Genomic DNA, 26,427 nt, shown 5'->3' with positions numbered 1-26,427 from the left:
CCTCCCTCCTTCACACCCATTACAAATTTTCTAATGTTCGAGCTAAAAGGGAAAGGAGGACACTGTACTACTTTAAAGACAATCTAGGTGTTTTGTCCTCCCGCTCTTTCTAGGTCCAGAAAGAGCCACCAATCGGGGATCCCTTAATCTGAAAATGGGACCATAAAGGTCCTGGCTTTGCTGCGCTCAGCAGCCTGTAAATCTGTGTATGCCAACATGTGTCGACTTTACAAAGGAGAGACTAATATGTGGAAGCCAAAAAGTAAGGACCCTGAGCAATATTCAAAGGTGTGGACAACTATTTAGTATCCTCTTCTAAAATGATGCTTCCGATTGGCAGTTAACGTACATTTGCAATAAATGTGTTGTGCAGCAAGAACGTCACAAAGGCTCCTAGTTATGTTGTGAAATTTGTAACGCTCGCTGCTACAGCTTAGGTATTTTTGATCAAAATAATCAAACCCAAAGTGAGTACAGAGAACGGAAGAAAGCACCATTTAGGTAAATGGCCAGGTCTAAACCAGCATGTTTGTTCGTGAAAATGTGTAAACACCTATTTTTACTTAATGTCATGTAAGTTCTGTGTATGAATTGTCTATGGTTTAAGGCAAACATCTAGAATTTTCCAACTAAATAATGTAAGTATTCCTCCTTAAATGGCTTTTAGGAGCTATGATCTGTGGACTTGCTGTTAATCGAAAATGATTGTGGCATCTATCTATAGACGAAAATACGTTTACTCTTCGTACAATCTGAGGCATGCCAGGTCGAGACTCCGCTTATGTCTGTTTTAACCATGTTTCATGCTCGTGACTTCTACCACTTCTCTTCCATGTTTCTAAGATACTCTGCTGGTTTTATTGATCATAATGCATGTATACTAAGGACTGTCTGGGTCGGCATTACCTTCCAGTCACAATGCATTTATCTATAGGCACTCTGTGTTCCATCTTATGCCTATAATCCTGGGAACAATTTAGGTCCTGATTTAAATGTTGGCGGAGAGGTAACCCTATCACGGTGACTCCCTGACAACATTATGGTCTGCCTTCGCGCTTTATAATTGGGTGATCCACAGGTTTGACAACGGCGGAGATTACTCTGCCTCTGCTGAGGTCAGACCCTTCCAACAAAGTAAGGGCCGCAGGAGTTCTGGCTATATGTTCCGCCCATGTAATTTAGATGGACGGGCATACAGCTGATTTTCAATGCCCGTCGCTTCCAGGAAAAACCTGGCGGTAAGTGTGGAATTTTAGTTCGTGTACTGAACATCATCTACGCCATCTTGCAGACTCACGTATGAACATACACGACAGCCATTCTAGGTATCATGGTCTCCCTGTTCACGATCGATCGTCGGTGCACTTCCCTGACCCTGCAAGCATCCCCCACGCACCCTGGCTGCCCCCGCTCTCACATGCACAAGTCATGAGCCCTCCCCTCCCGCATGACTCTGTCTCTGAGAATCACACCCCGCGCCTGACCAACACCTCCTTTCCTTCCATGAATACCCCTCTTCTGATAAACCCTTTTCTCTACGCTCGATTTTCCACACTGATCCTTCCTTTCATGAATATCTCTCCTTTGATGACCTCTTCCTCTGAACCTAATTGTCTACATGGACCGCTGGTCATCCCTTAGCCTGAGGATACAGTTTATTGCCCACTACTGTATGCACTCGCCTCTCTTGAAAGGAGCCACTATTGATCATGACCTCCCCACCCCCTGAGATTCGATCAGGCGCACACATTCCAAAGGAATCGGCAGAACACTCAGCTGCGTGATAGCCCCCTCCCATTGTATGAGGGGTAAGGGCCTCTACTGTTGTCATGTGTTGGAATGGACCGGAACTGGGGGGGTGCCGGATATGTCATCCTCATACTTCACAATGTCTTTGTTGTAATAAAGAGCGTTCACATGTCTTAAACCAGTGTATAAAAGACCAGGCCTCAGAGAGGCCGAGAGAGCACCTCGAGACGATACCTTGTTGTCCGATCTGACGTGTTCTGCTCCGTCGGAATAAAACTTGTTTCCTGTCTTCCTGTCTCCAGCGCCTGCCTCTTTATTGGATAACTTCGTATGGTATTAGAGGCGTTTAACGCCGGGCAAATTTAACTTAAGAAGCATCAACTAAATCGCCGGACCCTTTTTGAATTGATTTTTCATCAATTGGCGTCCCAAACGCGGGGCCCATCAGCGACACGTGGATCCAGTGGGAGAGGTCCCGACGACAGAGTGAACGACTGCAACGATCGGGAGAGCTCCTGTCCGATAGACCCTCGTCTGACAGCCGATCATCTGAACTTCACTGATTCCGAGCAGACCTCTCCCGAGTGATCTACGGTCCTGACTGGGAACCATCAGGAGTGCCGCGGTAGCAACAGAGAGTAGAGGACGATCGGGCGCTGGAAGCGGAAGACGGGAAACTGTCCATGCGGTCCGGGTAAGGTCGTGACACACGACGAATTGTGAATTAATTGTTTGATTGATTGAAATACTAGTATTTGCTTTGACGCTCTGAGATATTCGCTGCCTGCAAACGGGGAGGAATAGGAATATTCTATCTCCCTTTGCGGATAGTGAAGGATAGGTAACGCGGACTTTTGTCCCCCATTGTAATCTGCCGTACCTATTTTTCTCCCCATTGATTGATTGTTTGATCGAGCATTGAATTGTTCGAAGTCGGTTCTCTTAAGGATTTTCTCTGCCTACAAACGGGGAAGAATAGGAATATTCTCTCTCCCTTTGCAGATAGTGAAGGGTAGGTAACGCAGGCTTTTGCCCCTATTGTAACCCGTCGTGCCTATTTTTATCCCTCATTGATTGATTGTTTGTCCGAACATTGACTGTTTGGAATTGGTTCTTTTTGGAGGTATTCTCTGTTTGCAAACAACGTAGAATAGAATATTCTGTCTAGTCTTTGCAAATAGCGAAAAGATAGGTAGTGCAGGCTTTTGCCCCCATTGTAATCCGTCATGCCTATCTTCTCCCCATTGGTTAGTAGTTGGATCAACCCGGATCGCTTATTAGAGATGAACCATCCAGCTCCATTGGAAGGCACCCCTAATAAGGACATGTTTACTAAGCAAGGACTAGTCGCTATAGCTTATAGTAAGTTATGGCATAAATATACAAAAAAGGATCCCGAAAGTCAGTGGCCACTGATAGGTTCTTTTGATGAAAATAAAATAAAAACATTAGAAGCAGCTGTTAAAACAAATAAAGCAACACCCACTATGCTCGATAGTATCGGCATGTGGCGCAAGGAAGCAGAACAACGAAAGAAAAGAGAAGAAACAAGAATAGTGAAAGAGTTACGAAAAGCAGCCCACCTGGCCGCTAAAGAACTAGATGAAGAAATAAGAAGGAGAAAGGAAGTTAGGCAAACGCAAGAATCAGGGTCGACAGGCCAATGCCCTGTTAGGACCCCCTCTGCGCTCTACCCAGAGGTGCCCTCCAAACAACGGGCAAACAACGAATTACTGCTAGGCCCTCCGATTATCTACATGCCCCCTCCTTATGCCCTCTGCCAGCCTCTGGCACAGCACCTGCCAGCTCTGAGTGCGGCCGAGGGTGACCCTAGCGCTAGTGCCCCGGCTCTTACGGCCTTCGCACCGGCCACATTGGTAACAACATCAGATGAACTCGAGACTGGCAAGCAGCCAACAGCCAGACCAAATGGGTTGAGCAAAGACGAGCGGGATGGAATTGACAAAATAGCAAAGACACTGGTAGAACGGAAGGAGAGCGAAGAATATACGATGAATATGCACAACTCACATGCCGGTAGTCACAGACGGCATTTCATTTTACGGTTCAGCTACCACACCCTGAACGCATATGAGGATAGGTACCAGAATAAGGGTCCTGCTAAACTGACGGCTCTATATAGAAGGGTCGATGTTGGAGATGGGACTGAGAGCGATGTGACGGACCTCTTCATGCAAACACTTGAAGTCTTCCGCCACCTCGCGGAACAGAAACCAGAGGTCAAGATCACAGTCCCTGAAACGGTTGAGCCCCCATTAGAAGCAGACAACACTATGATGCCTATCAGAGAAGCCGCCCCCTACTGGGTTCCCCCAAGAGGTCAGGGAACAAACGATGATATCAACCACGCAGATGCAAAAGGGAGGGTTGTGTACAATTGGGTTTACCAACCATGGGATCGGCAAGATATTTTAACTTTTAGGCAAACCCTGCCCGATTTAAGAAAGAACCCGACAGCATTTTATACTGAACTAGGCACAGCCTTGGGCTCAACCATAATGACTCTATCGGACATAGATTTGTTTTTCGGGTTATGTCTGCCGGACGATGTGTGGAAGCAAATCCGGAAAGCCGACCACACAGATCTGTTCGGACACACCTGGAAGCAACTCATTGAACTAAATAGGCAGCGAGAGCCCGGAAAGAAACCTGTAAAAGACATACTGGAACTCCCGGACAAAATAGTGCAGAAACTAAAGACATTGATCCCAGAGAAGAAGGTAGACTGGTCGGTAGTCACGGCTTGCCGTCAGAAACCCCAGGAAGACGTATCAGAATATTTCTCCCGATTTGAAACGGTGTTCTCCGACTACAGTGGCCAAGACATGACCACCGCAACCGGACAACACCTATTCGTGCAAAACTACGTAAAGGGGCTATCGCAAGAGGTCTCCCAAAAGTTACAGACGAGCGAGAGTAGTTGGGTAGCCTCCAAACCTGCAGCTATCCTTCAGATGGCTCAGTATTACGAACACCAAAAGAACGAGAACGAGAGGGCGACTGAGAGAAAGAAAAAGGACTTAAAGGAATGAGTGATGATTGCTCAATTGCAGGGAGTGACTACAGGAAGGGAACGGTATAGGGGAAACTACCAGTCGAATGCCCCTAGGAATCCGCCCCCTAGAGACCGCAACCCCACACCCGGTGCTCCACGAACTGACCTCGATGAGAACCAGTGTGCATTTTGTAAAGAATTTGGACATTGGAAGTCTCAATGCCTGGCCCTTCGGGAAATGATTAAAAATAAAGAGACCAGGGACATGACAAATGGCCCCAAAACTGGAGGGCAGGGGCGAGGGCAGACCTACGACACCACCAATGACAGACCTGGCAGACCAAACACATTTGACCGCCCCCGACAGAATCAGTGCCAACAGTCCGACTGCAACAATGCTCACGACTCTGCATAGGGCTGCCAGGGGCAAGGGAGGGATACAGTCAAGCTCTGTGTTGACCAGCAAGGTCCTTACGTCACTGCTAAGGTCCTGGGTACAAAGTCTCCATTCTTGGTAGACACTGGAGCGACACGTAGTGTATTATCAAAGCGACTGATTCCAAGGGCACCCTTGTCTGGCTCACACATTACATCGATAGGTTTCGATGGAACGCCCTCCACTAATCCCCTGTCTGTACCTATCTCCTTTGACCTAGGAAACAATCCCACTGACACAACGTTTCTGCTCTCCTCCAACTCCCCTGACGCCATTATGGGTATTGATTTACTGAAACATTTCCGAGCTACTATTAGGTGTTCCCCGGATGGAGTCCAAGTCATCCTGTACGACAACCCGAGCATGTCCAGACCCTACCCCGCACGACATATGTACACCATAACAGATGCTGACCTATCCTTGCTCGATACCCTACCCCTGTACCTATGGGCCAGAAACGACTCGGATGTAGGACGAATGATGATCGATCCTGTACACATAACTGTTCGACCAGATGCAATACTCCCGAAACTCCCACAGTACCGGATATCGCCCGAAGGCGAGAAGGCATTGGTAGCGATTATTCAGTCCTTGATAGATGCAGGAGTGGTAGAGGAAGTGGTTAGTAATGTCTGCAATAGCCCTATCCTACCCATTATTAAGAAGCAGGGTGAGGGAGATGAGAAAGCGTACCGCTTCATCATCGACCTGCGAGAAGTCAACAAAATAGTGGTGCCACAGTACCCGTAGTCTCCGACATCACCACCATTCTGACCCTCATCCCGTCCACTGCCACCACCTTCACCGTTATTGATCTCAAGAATGCATTTTTCTCTATCCCCATCCATCCAGACAGCCGTTATCTCTTCGGCTTCACCTTAAAAAACCGTTCGTACCGATTTTGTAGAGCTCCCCAGGGCTACACTGAAAGTCCCAGCATTTACAGCCAGGCCCTCAAAAGACAGCTGGACGCCGTCCAGCTACGAGATGGAGTGGTGTTGATCCAATATGTCGATGATATCCTTTTGGCGGCCGACACCACTCCACTTGCAATCACGGCCACTATCCAACTCTTGCACTTTCTTGCGGAGAATGGCCACAAAGTCTCCAAAAAGAAACTACAGTTTTGCCAGCCCCAAGTGACATACCTAGGTCATTTCCTGTCCAAAGAAGGGCGGAAACTTACGCCCGACCGAATCCAAACCATCCTAGACACCCCCATCCCAAAAACACAGAAGCAAGTCCGTTCATTGGTGGGCCTTACCTCTTTTTGCCGACAATGGTTACCAAATTTCAGTCTCATTATAAAACCCCTACTTTCCCTGTTGGCCAAAGATGTTCCTTTCCCACTCCCTTGGACCCCCCATTGCCAAGCATCTTTTAAGGAGTTGCGGGATGCCCTTTGCTCGGCACCCGTCCTAGGAACACCAGATTACTCCAAGCCCTTCTCCCTCTTCACGCACGAAAGGGAGGGATGCGCATTGTCTGTTCTAACTCAGCCCATCGGCGCCAAACAACGCCCTTGTGCCTACTTCTCTGCCACTCTTGACCCAGTCGCCAGAGCTTTACCTGCCTGCCTTCGAGCAGTAGCCGCCGCTGCTGTCTCTATCCGTCAGAGTGAGGGAATCGTACTTTCGAACTCTCTCACGGTGTTAGTACCCCACGCAGTTGACACCCTCTTGAACCAGACCAAGACTCAACACCTGACTAGTGCACGACTGACGGGGTACGAATTGACCCTACTTGCACCCCACATCACTCTGAAGAGATGCACGACTTTGAATCCTGCCACACTGTTGCCCTTGCCTGAAAATGACCCCGATGCGCCCCCTATACACGACTGTGTGACCCTCACGGACGAACAGACCAGAAGTAGAATTGACCTTCGAGACATTGCTTTTACAGACCCTGATGGAGAATTATGGGTAGACGGCTCTTGTATCAAACTCCCAGATGGCACCACTTCAGCTGCCTATGCGGTGACGACAGCCCGAACAGTAGTTGAAACAGCTCGCATCACACAACGATCCGCACAGGCGGCAGAACTAATTGCCCTCACATGAGCATGTATCATAGCAGCGGGAACCACGGCGAACATTTACACAGACAGCCAGTATGCCTTTGGGGTGGTTTATCATTTTGGGCTCTTGTGGAGGGAAAGAGGATTCCTGACGTCCCACGGCACGCCCATCCTTCACGGAGATCTAGTCTCCGCCCTGATTGAAGCAGTTCTTCTCCCCAAACGATTAGCAGTAATCAAATGCCAGGCACACAAGAAGGTGACAGACTTAGTCGGACAGGGAAACGCACTAGCCGACATCACTGCCCGAACCACAGCTGAGAATAGGACGACGACACGCATGTATGTGACCAGGTCACAAGCAGAAAAATGGACTGACGCTAGGGAAACGATTATGGACATCCAGTCGGCCAGCACACCTCTCGAACTGACTGAATGGGCGCGGCTGGGTCTAAGGGACGATGAAGGCTGCTGGCGGACAAAAGACACGAACAAATGGTTGCTGCCCGACTCATACTTGATCCCCATACTGACAATGGCACACTCCCCTGCACACATAGGTTCTGCCCCCATGATTGAACTCATTTCCAAAGTCTGGCACAACAACAAGATCCCCGACTCAGCCAAACGCCTGGTCCAGCAGTGCCTTATCTGCCTACAACACAACCCCGGGAAAGGAACTGTGGTACCCCGGGGAGGGTTTGGGATCCCCGACCACCCCTTTGAGGTCCTCCAGATGGATTACATCCAGCTGGAGAGGTGCCAAGGCTTGAAGTACGTATTAGTCATTGTATGTGCCTTCAGCAAATGGGTGGAAGCCTATCCGACCCGTGATAACACTGCCATGACTACTGCCAAAGTACTACTGAAACAGTTTTTCCCTCGCTACGGCCTTTGTCGAATTTTATGGAGCGACAATGGCCCCCACTTCATAGCTGAAGTTATCCAACTAATCCTGAAGGGGCTGGGGGTAAAACAGAGGTTTCATGCGGTTTTCCACCCCCAATCCGCTGGCCTGGTTGAGCGACACAATGCTACATTGAAACTGAAATTGTCAAAAATAGTAGCCACTACAGGGCTAAAGTGGCCAGACGCCCTCCCATTGGCATTGCTATCGATGCGCTCCACTCCCACTAAGCACCACTTGACCCCCTACGAGGTTGTGTTTGGGCGACCAATGAACCTCTGGACTGCCCCCAAACCGACCTCCATTCACGACGTCCCCGACGTCCTGCTGTCAGATTATTTATACAAGTTAACTAAAACGTTGTCTGTCATTCATCAACAGGTGCAGCAGGCCATCCCCGATGCTTCCAGGGGTCCCGGTCACGATATCCAACCGGGAGATTATGTTCTAGTCCGGAATTTTCAACGGGCAAAGAGTCTGGAACCCCGGTGGACGGGCCCCTGGCAAGTACTGATCACCACTCGGACGGCTCTTCGAGTAGAGGGGAAGAGGCACTGGCTGCACGCACACCACTGCAAGAAGGTCTCCTCGACCCTGGCCACGACAGACAACGTCAGCACCCAAGAAGAGCTCCTGAACAAAGACCGACCATCACTGAACTGCTATCCTGATACCGAGGCACTTGAACTTGCAAAACACTCTGATCCCACTGTGCCATCCCGGGAAGGGTATTTCCTGCGTCGAAAGGAGGGAGCTTCGGCTAAGTAGGCCACTGACTAAGTTAAAATCTCAGAACGGTGGCCCAAAAACAACCAAGGGTTACCCGGAGAGAAGCTAAACAAAGTCTGTGGTTCTGCCCACTACCGAGCACCTTGAAGATGAAGATGATGGAAGCGCCAGATAAGAAGATGATGGAAGCGCCAGATGAGAAGATGACGGAGACAACCGGAAATACCCACTACAGGAACCCAAAGACTGATAATTTGCACAAATCAAAGACAATCGCTTTCTTCATTGTCTTCCTCCTTTGCCTCCTCCTCATGACTTCCTTCTGTATCTTGGAGGAAAGCACGCCCGCTCATCAGATATTGCTGACTACTGCACAGCCAATCACCATGAAGGAGCACCACTTGATCTCCCTGTCGCCTCAGCTCCGAGAAAGGCGTAAGGAGTTCTGGAACAATTCCTTCGTGCAACTGCTGCACCAACACAACCTTGCTGCAAACGCCACGAACTGCTGGATCTGCGGGTTGCGCCCGCATGCCACTGGACACTCCATCCCCTTCATCCCTTCTCCCTTCTCAGTTCACGGCTCCTGCCTCGCCTGGTTGATCCTCTTGCAGGAAAGCCACAAGGACAACGCCACTTCTGGTCAAACAGTGTCGCACTTCTACTATGGGTTCTGGCTGAACAAAACAGGAAGAACGTCTGCCCCCTTTTGCCCTGTGATTTCAGGTTCAGCCTTCCTTATGAACATCCCTGCCAAAGAACGAGTTGAAATGCAAGTGCTCCACAATCCAGCTAGATCCGCCTTCTCCAACCTGCGGAAACGAACGGCTGCCACTCTGACTGTGGCCCTGTCTGTCATCAATGTCACAGGTCTCGTATGCCTCGAAGGCCAGGGAACACAGCTGGTGGGTCACAGTTCCTGCCGCATCACCAGAACATTGGTCTCAGCTGACCCCCCCTCCTTTGTTGCTTCCCCGAATATGTACTTTGTTTGTGGCAACAAAGCTTACACTTGGCTCCCGAAAGGCTGGAGGGGTACATGCTACATCGCCTTCATTCTTCCTCCCACGTATGTGGCTCCAGCCTACCATCACCGGCAAAAGCGCGCCGGAGACATTGGACAAGCCGACTCCACCGGAGCACAGTTCCTGGATGCGGCGAAGGGACTTGTTCCTCTGCGGGGCCCAATGGCAAATAGCCGCGCTATCCGACACCTGACTCAGGCAGTAGAAACAACCATTAACATCACCGCTGGCATCCTCGCCAACAACACGGCTGAGCTTCAGGCAGTCCGCCTGGTGGCTCTTCAAAACCGTCTTGTTCTAGATTTGGTTCTGGCCGACCGTGAAGGAGCATGCCGCATCATCGGCTCCAGCTGTTGCACCTACGTGCCAGATAACTCACCTTCAGTCTAAAAAGCAATCGAACACCTCCACAGACTGTCCTCAGAGGTTCACCAGGAGCAGGAAGGATGGTCGCTTGGAGGCTGGTTCTGGGACACTTTGAAGGACTGGGGATGGAGATTGTTTACGTTTATATTGATACCAATCATGATACTGTGTGGGTGTTGCTTAGGTACTCAATGTTTACCACCTTTGTGTTCACTCATTTCCAACTGTATGTGCCCTAAGACTTTGGACTTTAAAACTGAGCACATGAGTCCCCTCTACGAGATAGAGGTACGTGGTCTCATGGGGATCGATCCGAACTGACAAGCTGGCGAGACATGTTAAAAGGGAGGACTGTGGAATTTTAGTTTGTGTACTGAACATCATCTACGCCATCTTGCAGACTCACGTATGAACATACACGACAGCCATTCTAGGTATCATGGTCTCCCTGTTCACGATCGATCGTCGGCGCACTTCCCTGACCCTGCAAGCATCCCCCACGCACCCTGGCTGCCCCCGCTCTCACATGCACAAGTCATGAGCCCTCCCCTCCCGCATGACTCTGTCTCTGAGAATCACACCCCGCGTCTGACCAACACCTCCTTTCCTTCCATGAATACCCCTCTTCTGATAAACCCTTTTCTCTACGCTCGATTTTCCACACTGATCCTTCCTTTCATGAATATCTCTCCTTTGATGACCTCTTCCTCTGAACCTAATTGTCTACATGGACCGCTGGTCATCCCTTAGCCTGAGGATACAGTTTATTGCCCACTACTGTATGCACTCGCCTCTCTTGAAAGGAGCCACTATTGATCATGACCTCCCCACCCCCTGAGATTCGATCAGGCGCACACAATCCAAAGGAATCGGCAGAACACTCAGCTGCGTGATAGCCCCCTCCCATTGTATGAGGGGTAAGGGCCTCTACTGTTATGTGTTGGAATGGACTGGAACTGGGGGGTGCCGGAGATGTCATCCTCATACTTCACAATGTCTTTGTTGTAATAGAGCGTTCACATGTCTTAAACCAGTGTATAAAAGACCAGGCCTCAGAGAGGCCGAGAGAGCACCTCGAGACGATACCTTGTTGTCCGATCTGACGTGTTCTGCTCCGTCGGAATAAAACTTGTTTCCTGTCTTCCTGTCTCCAGCGCCTGCCTTTTTATTGGATAACTTCGTATGGTATTAGAGGCGTTTAACGCCGGGCAAATTTAACTTAAGAAGCATCAACTAAATCGCCTGACCCTTTTTGAATTGATTTTTCATCATAAGAGGCATTGAAAATTGCTCCGTGGCCCTGTCGCCATGGAAGGAAACTCCCATGGAGAGGTGGGGCATTGTTTTTTTAACATTTTCAAAAGTGAAATCCTGCTTAGGATTTTTTTTTTTTAAATAAAAATAAAAATGTTTGCTATACATCCGTCAAACGCACAATTCATTGACTGGAACCATTGTGATGGCAGTTCTTACCAATGTGAAAAATGTCTGCTGGGCCAGCGGACATTTCTGATTTTCTTGCAGCACCCCAGTCAGAGTGACTGAGTAATTTACTCCGTCGCCTTGTCTGAGAAATGGGCTGTCCGCCAATATTTAAATCTGGTCCTTAATTCGGCCCTGTGTATGAGGTAAGCAAAATAAGCATAAACATCTTCTCCACTGTCAGAAGTTAATAGGTCCCGGGGCAGGCGTGAAGTACTAGCCCATGTCCACAATGAAGGGGATAGACTTTGTTTACCACTGATGTCTCGGGCCGCCTTGATGGGGGACACCTGACCGTCCAGTGCACACCTTTAGCACTAGACCCTCAGGGTAGCAAAGGGGAGCTTTCAAAATCTTACTCAGTGAGGTGGCATGAGTGGTGCTATAGACCCAGAACTCAACAAGTCATGTTTCATCACTCAATAACGGATTGTCCAATCAGTTTTTACTTAACAAGAACAATATCTTATTTCTACCATACACAAAGATTCTGCAAGAGTTCAACAGCTATGGTAATTCTAATGACTATGAAAATAGTACAGGAAAACAAGAAATCTAGACAGGTGCTGGCTTCCCAGGGCTTAGTGAGCTGCTTCCTTTCTGATCAGTGACCCAGGGGTCAGTCTCTAGTGCTTATGTGGTTGTACTGGCCCCTCAAATAGTCTAGGTCAGTTGTTCCCTGATCTGGTGCTTCTTCTTGGAGAGCTTAAACAAGAACAAGAGCAACCCTTACCCTGAACATGGGTATCAAGTGATAACTTGGAACAAGCGTTCACGTGGAACTCATTTCTAAAAAAAGTTGTAATTGCACAGACCTTTCTGTGTAGAGTCAATCTTTCCATCAACAATCTTAATCCAAACAGCAATGATATTTAGTGGAGAATAGTGGAAAGTATTGAAGCATAGCCAGTATTTATGAATAACTACGGTTCGGCTGAATAGTTTAATTTGAAAACCAGTTATGCATTTTCAAAAATGCTTCAAAAACCATTTGAGTTTTTCTCAAAAAAGAAAGAAAAGAAATGAATAGACACCAGGTGTGAAGAAAAACCGAAACAAAGAAAAACATCAAAGAAGAATGTGAACATCCACATTTTATTGGTTGCTATATATCAAAAGGCAGCCGTTCATATTCAGTACAATCAATGACACGGAGTTAATAATTGTATGATAGTTATAGAAACCAATCTGTCTTTTTACATGTGTCCATGGCGTTTCTACCCTTAAAAGAATACAAGGGTCTCATCGGTATTGAAATGGCCTGAAGTTGGCTGGTTATGTAGAGAATCGGGTCTTCTTGTGGGGGATTCACTCAAGAGTTGCAAACAGTTATTGTGCCTGGTTGGTAAAGGCGACTTCTATTATGGACTTGCGATGGGCAAAAGTTCCCTTATAAGTGCCTTGAAAATCGATGAGCAACTGTGGTAGACTCATCAATATAATGTCCTGCAGATTGAAAATTTGAAGATCAGCTGTGATAGGCTTGTCCTTATAGGGCAATGTTGTGCTCCTATGTAAGCAACAGTGCGACTCTCTTAAAGGTCGCTCTCCCGCTGAGGATACAATCTATTCTTGTTGAGAACAGGCTTATATAGACTCTATGCAGTGGAGCTTCATTTCTGGAGACAACTCAATAGGGTATGGTTGCAGCACTGCATTGCCTGAGCCTTGACTTTCCCTGGCACATTCTGAAGCCTGCAGATGGGTCTTGGGCAGACAGATGAGACTTGTAGCCAGTGTCTCCTACCCCAAAAAAACCCTGTTCAAACCAGGCCCTCCCGCAGATCATTGGAGAAAGGTTTGTAGGTGTACTACAGTTTTATCAGAGGCCCTTGCACTCGGAATCTTCTGGTGCACATCGATGGGGTGAAAGGTGACAGGACACACTTATTTCGGCTGGGGCATAATTCATTCCATTGCAGCAACTACAGATTTTCAGTTTAGTTTGCTTCTGTGCAGCGCAATTTGAAAGCATACAGGAACCTTGGCAGATTGAGTGAGTCCTTGTGGCTCCCTTCAGTCCATGCACGCAGCTCCACTTAACTCTCCCAGGCCTGAGAGGAGGTCCATGGAAACTTCACAAAAATCCTGTGGGAAACTGAAGATGCACGACAAATGTCACAGGCTCACCATAGGCTCCTCGCAGCTCTGCTCTATCTCTTCGTTCAAAATGTGGTTCTCACTTCATTTACTAGGGTCAGACTGCTTCTCAGGGCAGCTTTTCTACCATGCAGCTACAGCTGGGCTTCCTATCTGGGCAGACATCTGCTGCAGGGATCCCACCAGCCCCCTTCGCCCAGCAGGCAAGACAGACTCTTTCAACCCTCAGCGCTTCTAGAAGATGGCAGCAGGCTTCTTCAGCTGATGCTCCCTCACCTGACTGGGACACTGGCTCTCAAAGACCACCAGTCCTGGCACTCAGAAGATTCTTTAGCACCCTGTAGGGTCTCACTTAACGATCAGTGAGAAATCCGGGAACATTGATTTCACATTTCAGTCCTTTTCTTACTCTAGGCTTGCAGTTTGTGTGTTCACTGGATGTAGCTGTGGGATTGTATAGAGGCTATTTTGTAACTTTGTGATGGGCCAGCCTCGCTCTGTCCTCAGGTGGTGGTAAAGGCTGTCAGTTTCCAAAAATGTAATAACTAATTTCATAGCTAGAGGATGCTGACGGAAATAAGGGAAGGCTTTGGGGAAATGATGGAAATGCTATGGGTTAATGGACAATTGACATGCTTTCATTTTTTTTCGTTTCCTCTATTGATTGTACGGATTACCTTCTTTCTGTGATAGCATTGCGGTCAAGTTCTTTGTTTGTAGTCCTATTTTACTCAACAAAATGTTGGTTGTTAAAGAGTGAGTCCCAACTAAGACAAACCCAAAACAAGGGGACAGTAGTGAAGGAAACCCTCACGCCAACATTTCAGGATCCGCAGCATCAAGGCGGGGAAAGGGGCATCCCTTTGCACGCCAAAGGAAGAGTTCTATCTTAAGACTCCCAGGTCTTGTTGGTTCACACTGGAAAGCACAAAAGACAAGTAACAGCAAATGGCTGCCGTAGGCACATCGAAAGAAACCACTGTCTCAAACCCTTCTACGCCTTGGAGTCTGACTCCTCACAAAGGCTTCATGAGTAATAGCAATACACAATACTAGATTGGTAGGCAACCTGCAACCTCTTTTTTGTGCTGCAAGTTCTCATTGGGAAGTTTACAATGGAGTACACTGAATCATTGTCAATCGTAGCCCACACAATATTAGTGCATCCTACCATGCACACCAGTTAAATAAACATGTACCCCATCCATGCACACAGAATTGAGTGAATGACCTAGTTACATAATACTAGGCAGAACCTTTGTACCAGTTTTGCCCGTGTGCGGGTCACCTTTCTGCAAGCAACATGTTTATAAAAAAGAATTAGTCTGTCCTACCAGTATCATTTACAATGCTGCCACTACTGCCATTCTTGTGTGATCGAACTAGCTGATGCTAGTCACATTTACTATGAAGTCTATTCCCCAAACGTCCCCACCAGACCACAGAACCCTGCTCTGGGTCTGAAGGTCCAAACTAAAGCCAGGTCTTTAAGTGGGCCAGGTCTCACCGGTGCTCAGCACCAGCAGTTTTTTAAAAGGGGGCTCGAAACGGGTCTCTGTAGGGCTCTGTTTTGTGCCCTGGCACAGGCGGTCAGTTGCTCCTGCTCTCACTGCTCACTTCTCACTAGTGGAGAAGTTATGGCACGTCATGCCAGGTGAGCGTTGTAGGGGAAGGGAAATCCTTTAAAGAGTCATTTTCTCTCTGGATTTCCCTTCTCTTTTTGAAACTCAGGAGCAGCAACGTTGTGGTGGTGTCACCAGGGCTTTAACCGCATGCGTGCGGGCGGAATTCCGCCCGTACGCTGAGATTTGCGGTATCGCATGTTTCATGACGAGCTGGGCTCGTCATCAGCGTAGCAGGAGGCTACCTCATGACGAGCCCAGCTCGTCATGAGCGTCGAAGGGGTTAAGTGGAAGCTTTTTCAATATTATATACAAGCCATAGTTTCTGCTTATTTATCGAATGCAACTAATAACCATTGACAAAGCCAATAGTCATGGTTTGTTGTAGATATGTTACTTGTTGTATCATGTATCTGGATTAAATTGCAGAAGCAGCAAAATACAAGTCGGGCAGCACACTATGCTAAGCACACATTTTTAGCTTATGTGTTTAAGCCACGCCCCTAATTACATTGGCCACGCCCCTAATTACATTGGCCACGCCCCTTTGAGGGAGCAATCTCTTACATGTAGAAGGACCTCATTGTGTCCAGGACAAAATACACTTGCTACTTTTAGTCGGACATTTCTAATGAGATTCCCAGTCTGCCTGGGGCTCTCAGGAAGAGGCCCATCCCTGCCCCCAACACTCTTGTGGAAGTCTGTCAAGGGAATTGTCCTCTGTTACCTTTAAACTTGCAGCAGTCTCGTGCCATCATCGGGATCTAGCTCATGGTTGTTTGTCTCCATTATATTTCCAAGATCTGCACGAGCAAACACTTTTAGGATTTTATTAATCCATTTCTCTAGCCAATCACCTTTCTTGTCACTTTGTATTTATATATGTATATATATATATATATATATATATATATATATATATATGTATATATATATATATATATATGTATGTATGTATGTGTGTGTGTGTGTGTGTGTGTGTGTGTGTATATGTATTTATACAATAACAAACCAAGCAGAGCAGCAGCAGCACATAACACCAGTCATACAAATATACACCTTACAATCCGCACTTAATCAGCATCCATTCTTACTCTCTAGCAGTGCATCTAATGCGACATCAAACCACGCCTGAGGTTTATCCAATCTTAATATAATTGGTAGACCTGTGGGAATGCGTCTTACATCTCGCAACATCCACGTGGAATTACAGACCAAAGCCTGTAGGAAATGAAGACTGCTGTAGAAAACGGACCTCCTCCCCCTCATAATTTTCATTCATCGTTCTGATGTAGGTGCCTTAGTCCCTTTGCCATCAAAATGAAATAAATGTAACCACATGGATGGTGCTGAGATACATGACACAAGGGATCATGATGTTTGGAAGGGGTTTCTGCTGTCCTTTTATATAAGCATTTCAGGAGACATCACTGTGCAGTGTTTGATGTGGTGACCTGGGCTGCTAGGGCTGAATGTTTTCCATAAGGAACATTTTGGAGGTGAAGTAGGTTTTAGAGTACAAATCAACATTGTATACATTATCTAAGCATGCTCATAGGCAGATTGCTTAATTCAAATGAGTATTTAACCTTTAATCATGTAACCAGTTCTAAAGATCACATAGCTAGTTTATGCTCAGGATTATATCCACTAGTTCCGAAGGGGGTTCTGTATTCAGATCGCACCAGCTGTCAAACCTGGTTGGCCGAGAGGTGTGAACTGCTGATTCTTGCTCTGCAGCAAAGCATGCAGGTGTCATTTTAAGCGCATTATAAGGTCATCCAACTAGTTCTGCATGTTAGCCCGACCATCTACAACCTCTATGAACTTGGTAAATAAAATAAATGCGGTTCCAGAATTAATGCCGGTCTGTTTCCACTAGGGAGAAGAAGAAGAAGCTACTTTGAAATCCTGTATACGGAGAAAAACAGACTCCATTGAGAAGAGGTTCTGTTTTGATGTTGAAGCTGTGGACCGGTGAGTCAAATGACATTTCCTATTTTCTCTAAAACAGATTTCTTATTAGCTTCTTACCATTTAATATCTGCTGGCGTCCTAGCTTTATCACTAAAACATATACATGCTTTAATATGCTTATTCAGTCATAAAGCTAATGAAGCATAATTCTATCTTAGACTCCTTCACTTGGCAATTTCATCATCGGACATCAATGGTTGGTTATTTAGATAATCATGGTGGTTTTGCTTGTTTATAAGGGTCATTGAGACGGCATAGCATTGACTTTTAAGCAATGGCTTTGGCCATAGCGCAATTATTTTTGTAATTAAGATGCCCATAGCATTGCTTTGTGAGACTACCACCTGCACTAGTAGGTGCTTCGAAGATCCAGGACCGAGGGACAGGGCCCCCACACTTACCTCCGCACCAAGGGGACCCTCACACGAATGTGGAATAAATTATCTATTTGTTTCTGCCCCAGCTGTGAGGCCCAGCAGAGGAAGAGAGGAAAAAAGGCCCCTCCTCAAGGGGCATAGCTTTCATTGGTGCAGCCCGTGCCATGGCATTGGGGCCCTCTGAACCCCGATTATGGCTGTATTTTCCAGTTCAAACAGCACCAGGGGGTCCATTTCCTTCCTTGCTCTTGGGCCTTTGACTCACTGGCTACCCATATCTCCTAAGGACTTCACGGAGCTATAGCATGGCTGCGATGCCCGGGGATGGGATCACTCTCCACTGGCCCCACAGCGCTAAAGCATGGCTGGGGCGGGGTCACCCCTGGGCCTGACCGCTCTAGGTTATAGCTGGGAGTTCAGGGAAGTTGGCTCTCATCTCATGGGCCTCTAAGCCCTGTCCCGTGGCTGCGAGGTTCTCTCCCATGGGCCTCTATAGCCTCGCTGTGGAGCTGTGAGGGCCATAAGAGGCCTCTTCTCTCCTGGGCCTCACAGCAGAGAACCGTGGAGCCTCTCTGAAGGGTATACTTATCAATAGTGCGGTTATGGACCCATAGCACCCAAAGCCTGGTTGTATTTTACTATCCATCCAGTGGAAATATACCTTGCTTGGGCTAGGGCCATTGTTCTTTCACTCTCCCCCCTATCCTGGGCCTCTTACATGACAGAAACGTGGCTGCAAGGTCTAAGGGTTGAGACCTCGGAGTGTATCTATCACTAGTGCAGTAGTTGCAGTGGCACCGGAGCCCAGAGGCGTTAGTGGTCCGCTGAACCCAACTGATGGCTGCAATTTCTTGTCCAGCCAGTGGACACGGGAAGGGAGTGCCCCAGTTACTTTGCTTGCAACAGAGCCCGTGACACCATTGCTACACCACTGTCCCCTCTCATGATCCTCACAGCGATGATCTGGTGCTGTGAGCCACGGAAGAGGCCCTCTCCCATGGGACTCACAGCTGTGGTCCAGCATTGTGAGCACCAACAAACTAGGGCAGAAGGGTGCAGAATTGCCCCTCATACTAAATGTTTGTCCTAAATCCTAAGTGGGCTCCCGCAGAATGCCAACTGTCAAACTTACTTGTTCGCCAAGAGACTGAGGCAAAACAAGCAGCCTAATCCAATAAGCATTTGCAATGCAATAGGTCTCGCATTTACGCGAGTTTGAGCTATTGGCATTGTAAATGACAATGTATTTTATTTATGCTTCAAATATCAAAACATAAATAAAAGGCATTGTCATTTACAAGGCCAATAGCTCAAACTCGTTTTTTTTTTTCACTGTTTTAACTCGGCGTGTGTTTAGCTGGGATTCCCTGCACCCGTTGGGTTGGCTGCTAATCTTGAATTGCTCTCAGTCTTAAAAACCAACACTCGCCGTGACCTTTTCACTGTTTCAAATTAATTCTGAATATTTTATACAAAATGAATGTTTTGAGGTTAACCAGGCTGTTGCTTAAAAGCACAATTCCGCTTTCAATTGACTGGGAGTCACTGGTTTTACTGGCATTAGCAATACGCTGCGTATTAAATGTAAATGCGTGCTAAGTGCATGTTAGCCGTACATCTGATTTTTTTTAATGCAGTTTTATATCCCGTAAACTTTCACACAAGGTATCTGAGTGCTTTAAATAAGCATCAGTAACGTTCCACAAGGACACATTTAATTATGGTGGGCACGGGGAGATTAAATTCATTGCCCAAAACAGCATTTTAAGCCAGCACTAAAACTCTAATCAGTTCTAAAGTTCCAACATCAGCTGCTCTGACTGTTACACCACAATTTATTCTGTTCCAGTCTTCTAGTTGCCTGCAACATCCCCAGCCCTACCTAACAGGCACAAATGCTGTATTTTAATGAATATTTCACTAGTATACAATTGGCTTCATCCCTACACTTTTAAGATGCTGCAAAGCTCACATCTCCAACCCTACTGGCTGTTCAGAAGTGGCGGTTTCTAATATAGCCTTATAGCCCGCCGTAGAGGGCTATACCGGCTATTAAAGGCCCTCTCCAGCGTTAAAGGCCCCGAGCCGAAGGCGAGGGCCTTTAACAAGGGAGAGGCACTTTAATTGCGGTATAGCCCATCTACGAACGGCTATAAGGCTATTAGAACATTCTGTCACTAGAGGACAGAATGTTCTAACAAAAAAAACAAAGCCTTTTGGAAGCGTGAGGGGATTGGAATCCCCTCAGGCTCCCTGAAGCCTTTGTTTACAGCCTGAGCTGTGAACAAAGAAACATTGGAATGTTGGAGCTCCAGGCTTATACCAGCCATTATAAGCCCGGAGCACTCCATTGTTTTCAATGGAGCTCCCAACATTCCAATGTTCTAATATGTAATTGCCTTATCTTGTCCAGTCTGCACCATATTATCGTCAAATCCAAAGTACTATTCCGCTCAAAATTTGGCAGAGGGAGATTAAATAAATTGCCCAAAAACAAGGCATGTTCAAAACAAACATTCAACGTGAATTTTTTCTGGTATTATTTAAATTTTGCTTTTTCGTTTTCAGTTCAATCCATGTTTAGCTGGGGCCACTGCATACAACAAAATCAAAAAATATGATCATTTTCAACACCAAAAGCTCTGACTTTCACAAATGAGACCTATTGCATTGCAAATGCTTGTTGGTTCAAGTTATTTGTTTCCCAATAGACCGACATCTGTTACCATTTCTAGGATGGTGCTAAAATATAACCCTGGTTAGAGTAATAGTTCAGTGGGGAGGGCTTTTCCCTCCAGCACACTGATCTGTGCTGTGATGGCTCTCTGCAGGAGCCCACTACCTTAGTCTCCTTCAGCCAGAGGCTGAGTCCATCAGATCAAGACAATAGAAAAGCTTTTTACCTTCAAACAGTAAGCGGTATATTGCAGATGGTAGGAGTGGGAAAACAGATGCTTAGAAAGGGAGGCTCTTGTGAAAAAACATTCAATATGGTTAAAACCACAGTATCTGAAAGAAACACGTTAGTGTTAGATTCCTTACCTTAGAATATCCCCAGGCGTCAGACTGGATCCGGAAAGTTTTTGTCAGCAGTACCCCTGCACGTCGATAGACGTTGTCTGCGGCTCCGCGTCCGTCGTCGGCGTCGCGATCGCCGGGATGACGTCTTCGGAGTACTTAGATGCCGCCCTCGCGCGCTGACGTCAGTTCTTCTTTTTTCCGCGCCAGCAAGCCAAGATCCGGAAAGAGCTAGTACCCTTAGTCACTTTTTGACTAACTGTTTGGTCTTTTTGACTATCTTTTTTTAGTCATCTTCGACTTCTGGTGCCGGTAGGGATGCCAGGTTTCAAGCCGTGTGACGCCTGTCACTGACTGATGTCGGTTACCGACCCCCACCGCCGGTGTCTCTACTGTCTAGGGGCGGTCCACGACGAGAAGTTGTGCTCCGCGACGCTCGAGGTCCCTGTAGAGGAGGAAGTCGAGGGACCGGTCGAGGAGCCGCAGCCCCCACCACTCGTCTGGTTCCAAGTCCTCGCATTCAGGTAAGTCGTGGCATGGAAAGAAGAAGTCAGAGGCGGTATCGCTCTTCTGACTCCCCTCGCCGGTCGCGAGACTCGGCTGATTGTTCGGGTGGCACCACCCACAGGGCTCCACCGGAGCCGCAGATGTCGCATCCAGCTCCGGTCCCTGGGCTCTATGCGACGCCGGGCGAGATTCGAGACCTTCTCGTGGCCCTGAGGACTCTTTCCGCCCTCGAGACCTGCTGGCGCGCCTTTGGGCCCTGCGGGTCCAACTGGGGGTTTTTGAGTGCCGGCAGTTTCGGCCCCGGCGACTAAGGTCCCGGCGCCGCAGGACCCACCGGGAACCAGGCCTGGATCCTGGTAGACACCAGTCAACCTCACGACACCTCCGCTGGCGCCGACCCCTATAGTGCCACTCCCGGCACCGTCCTCGGACGCCGACGCCCCCGGTTTCAGCCCCGTTCCGGGGACGGACCGGCGCAGTCTCCGGCGTCGGTGGGTGAGCAATTCATCTATGACCCGGCTCCGTCATTTATGCCTGTTTATCAGGCCACGGATGAAGGGGAGGACTAGGAGAGGTCGGAGGACCCTCTGGCACAACAGTGCCAGTTAAGTCAGGACTGGGCAGATGAGCTGGCGGGGGGCAGAGGTCCTGACACATCGCCTGACACTGGCTTCATCTCTCTGCCCTCCGTGGCTATGGAGGAGGGGGCTACATATGGTGTGGTGTTGGTTAGGGCAGCCAAGGCCTTGGCTCTTGAGCTCCCTGCTGCGGCTGTGAGGACTAATCTCCTCACCGAGGTGCTTCAACCGCCAGTAAGCTCTTCGGAGCCCCTGCTGCCGTTCAATGAGGCCCTAACGGATGTTCTGATGGGCACTTGGTCCAAGGCCTCCACAGTACCCCCTGTGGATCAGAATGTGGCCCGACGCCACCTCCCAGCTCGGGGCGACCCCTGCTTTCTGTCTGTACATCCCATTCCCGAGAGTCTGGTGATCCAGGCCTCTACGTCCCAGACCGCATTCCTGACTGCTCCCCCGGATCGGGAATCCAAAAGGCTTGATCAGAATGGGAAGAAACTCTTCTCCTCAGTCAGCTTGGGGTTGCGGTCCATTAATACCGCATGCCTTTTGGGCAGTTACACCAACTGCTGCCTCAGTGTCCGGAGGAGGCCCAGACACGGCCGCCCAGGCTCTTGCTGAGGGGCGGAATGCAGCCGGATTCCATCCGGTGTGGACTTGATACCACGGACTCGCTGGGCAGATAGATTTCCACAACGGTGGCGATCCGCAGCCACGCCTGGCTGAGTTCCGCCAATTTTTCAGGTGATGTTCAGAACACGCTCATGGACATGCCCTTCAATGGCCGTCGCCTTTTTGGCGACAAAGCAGACAGTGCGCTTTAGCGTTTCAAGGACTCCCAAGGCTGCGGCCAAGTCATTGGGCCTGACAGCGCCAGCAGACTTCTGCTTTTCGCCCCTTTTGTGGCCAAGGAAGGAGCACCCCGACACGTTCGCCCAGCCACACGCTGCAGAACCAACCTCAACGCGGTCACGGACGTGGTAACCACCGTGGCTGTGCAGGGGGACAGAGGCCCAGCCAGTCCACATCCACTCACGCAGCATCCGCCTCAAAGCCTTCCTAGTCCGATCTTTCAGGCCCATTCAACGCCAGTAGAAGGCAGGGTTCGCCATCACCTACTCAATAAAAGATACTAATATAATTACAGCACTTATCAACGCCCTTTCTTTGGGCAAACATAAACAGGAGATAGCTGATTTTATTATTGACAGAAATATTGATATTTTGTTTATTACGGAAACCTGGATGGACAATGCGTCCGAACCAGATTTAGTGGTTGCTGTACCGGAAGGCTATAGAGTTCAAAGACAGGATAGACCGATTAAAAAAGGCGGAGGTTTGGCAATAATCCCCCGTATTCACTATCCAGTAAGAACATTTCAAATTCCCTCCTCCACTTGTGAAGCCATCCACTTTTCCATCTTGGTAACTCCCACGCATAGCTTTAAAGGAGTTCTCCTTTATAGGCCTCTTAGATTTCGCACGGAATTCCTGTCTACTTTTAATACGCTGTTAGAATCATTAGTCATAGAGGACTCTTTCACTGTTCTCGGCGATTTTAATTTTCACTTAGAAAAAAGTGAAAATAAGGAAGCACAGGCCTTACTGACCGACATGGAGACACTGGGATTTGCCCAGCTGGTTTCATCACCTACGCATGAAGACGGACATGTGTTGGATTGCATATTCTCTAACACAAAGGAAATTCACATCCAAGATATCCTTCCGCTCCTTTGGACAGACCACCACGCTATCATTTTTAAACTAGTAATCAATGGCCCCCTAATAAAGAAGGCTGTGGAAGTTTATCAAGACACATTTAAGATCTGGAAGGATATAAATAATTTACATCTTTCAGCACTCTTAAATGACACATGTCCAGATATTTCTACTGACCCTAATACAGCCACTGCACAATATACGGACTTTATAAGTAATGCTATGAACCTACTGGTGCCAAAAAAAACTATCTCCAAAAACAGGTCCTCTCCCTCTGCTCCGTGGTTCTCGGACTCCCTGAGAGAGCAGAAACAGAGATGCAGAAATTATGAGAGACTGGCGCAGAACCTATTCAATGGACAAAAAACGCGCTACATAGAGGAACTCACGAAGTATAAAAAGATAATTAAGGAGGCAAAAAGAACATTTTATACTGAGCAAATTGAAACAGCAAAAAACTCTAACAAACAAATGTACCAGGTAGTAAGGCAATTAACAGGTAGAGCATCGGACGCTGCTCCCTCTCCATCACAAGTGCTGTGTGATGGTTTGGCCAACTATTTCTTTGAAAAAGTGAACAACATTTATCTAGAGTTCTCTTCTAAAGTTAACATCGCTACACATCCAACCAGTATTAAACTTCCCGATCAGTGTCTATTACAATTTAAGGAAGTTAATGAACAGCATATAGCGGATATCATTAAAATGGTAAAATCAGGATCCACCTTAGACCCTTGCCCTCCCAAAGTGTTGCCCCCGGTTATCAACCTCATCGCGCCTGTGATAACCCAAATTTGCAATTCCATGTTCAAGACAGGGATTTACCCAGCTTCACTTAAAACTACCCTCCTCAAACCGCTCTTAAAAAACCTCATCTTGACGTTGAGGAATTAAAAAACTACAAACCCATACCCTGTCTACCTTTCTTGGCCAAGGTGGTTGAGAAAGCAATGAACACTCAACTCGCCGAATTCATTGAGGAGTATCATTTACTGGACGATACACAGTTCGGGTTCCGCAAGCTTTACAAACCGAAACAGCCCTCATTAAAGCCACAGAAGACATCAGAGACCAGGGAGGCACAGCAGTGCTCATATTGTTGGATCTGTCAGCGGCCTTTGACACGGTCGATCGTGCAATTTTGATCGACCGTGTCTCGGCAATGGGCATCCAACTCGGAGCCAAAGATCTGCTTGCCTCCTTCTTGTCAGAAAGAACGCAGACAGTCAGCCTGGGGCCCTTTCATTTGGCCGAGCTAACCCTACCGTGTGGAGTTCCTCACGGCTCATCCCGAAGTCCGACACTTTTTAACATCTATGTGTCGGACTTAGCCAGAGTTATAAAATCCTACGGGATGGGCCTTACTTCCTATGCTGACGACACACAATTGGTGTTGGCCATAAAAAACGACGGAGAGAAGGTGGCACAACGTTTCCAAGAAGGCATGCTGGCCATCAAGGACTGGATGGCCAGTAACTGCCTCAAACTTAACTCCGATAAGACGGAGGTGGTTATTTTTGGGAAACTGTCTCCGGTGTGGTCCAGTTCGTGGTGGCCTTCATTGTTGGGAGCTGTGCCCAGTCCAGTTTCGAAGGTCAGGAACTTGGGAATCATATTTGATGATAATTTAAATTTTGTTCCCCTTGCTAATCAAGTTGTGTCAACAGCCTTCTACAAACTTAGATTAATAAAAAAAAAAAAATCATCCCATTCTTACCAGAAACCGCCAGGAAAACATTAGTTAGCACTCTAGTAAGGTCATCACTGGATTACTGTAATGGACTGTTTGCTAATGCACAATGCAGGGTCATCAAAAAAATGCAGACTGTCCAAAATGCAGCTGCTTGATTGCTCTCAAGGACCCTTAAATTTAAACCAATTGCACAGGTTATCCGAAATTATCACTGGCTAACGATTTGGAATCGTATAAAATTTAAAGCCCTCTGTTTGTCCTATAAAGCTGTATACAAACAGGGCCCCCAGTTTTTGAGAAAACAGCTAGCTGTCTATTGCCCAAATCGACAACTCAGATCTGCAATGGCTTATCAGCTAGTGGTACCACGTACCAAGACAGTGTCCTGGGGAGACCGACGCTTTGTGGTGACAGCAGCTAAATTATGGAACGCCTTACCACTGCAGATTCGCTCCTGTCAATCCTTGCATCAGTTTCGAAAAATGATAAAAACCTGGTTGTTTAATCAGTAAAATCAGCCTGAATCTAGCATTGAATCTACAGCGCCGAGACGCCTAAGGGCATTTGTTCGCGCTTTACAAATTTAAAAAATAAATACTTCACTGGCATACCATCACTTCGGACAGGTGGGTGCTGCAAATCGTCTGAAGAGGCTACTCCCTCCCCTTCGAGGCGACCCCTCCAGCCATGCCTCCGCAGTACCACCATATGTCGGGGATCACTTGCAACTTCTCCAGGAGAAAGTTATGGCCCTCTTGGCTAAGGGGGCCATCGAGCGCGTTCCAGGGCCAGAAGTGGGAAGTGGTTGTTACTCCCACTACTTTCTGGTTCCCAAGAAGGGCAAAGGGGGCCTGCGCCCTACCGTGGACCTCTGTAGAGTCAACGGCTTACTCCGGAAGGAGAAGTTCAAGATGTTGAGTTTAGCTCAGGTCCTGGCTACCCTGGATCCTGGAGACTGGATGGTTGTGTTGGACTTGCATGATGCATATTTCCACATCCCCATCCTGCTGGCCCACCGGTGCTACCTGCCGTTCACGGTAGGCCACAAGCACTTTCAGTTTACTGTGCTCCCCTTCGGCCTCACCAGCGCCCCTCAGGTGTTCACGAAA

General features: G+C 47.8%; 1 protein-coding gene across 4 annotated transcripts in view; it reads left to right on the top strand.

Moving 5' to 3' along the window:
* The window catches only part of ARHGAP26 (Rho GTPase activating protein 26), a 2,444,655-nt gene that overhangs the window by 639,645 nt on the left and 1,778,583 nt on the right, over nt 1–26,427 (top strand). For all 4 annotated transcript variants that reach the window (XR_013598661.1, XM_078653061.1, XM_078653060.1 and 1 more), the window contains exon 10: nt 17,335–17,429. Coding sequence is in view for 3 of the 4 variants with exons in the window: in XM_078653061.1 (XP_078509187.1) it covers nt 17,335–17,429 (95 nt within the window). In the remaining variant the exon portion in view is untranslated. The remainder of the gene's footprint in view (nt 1–17,334; nt 17,430–26,427) is intronic.

Source organism: Lissotriton helveticus, chromosome 7 (assembly GCF_964261635.1).
Source record: "Lissotriton helveticus chromosome 7, aLisHel1.1, whole genome shotgun sequence".
NCBI lineage: Eukaryota > Metazoa > Chordata > Amphibia > Caudata > Salamandridae > Lissotriton > Lissotriton helveticus.
The sequence above is the reverse complement of the archived record's forward strand: the minus strand, read 5'-3'. Positions and strand labels throughout refer to the sequence as shown.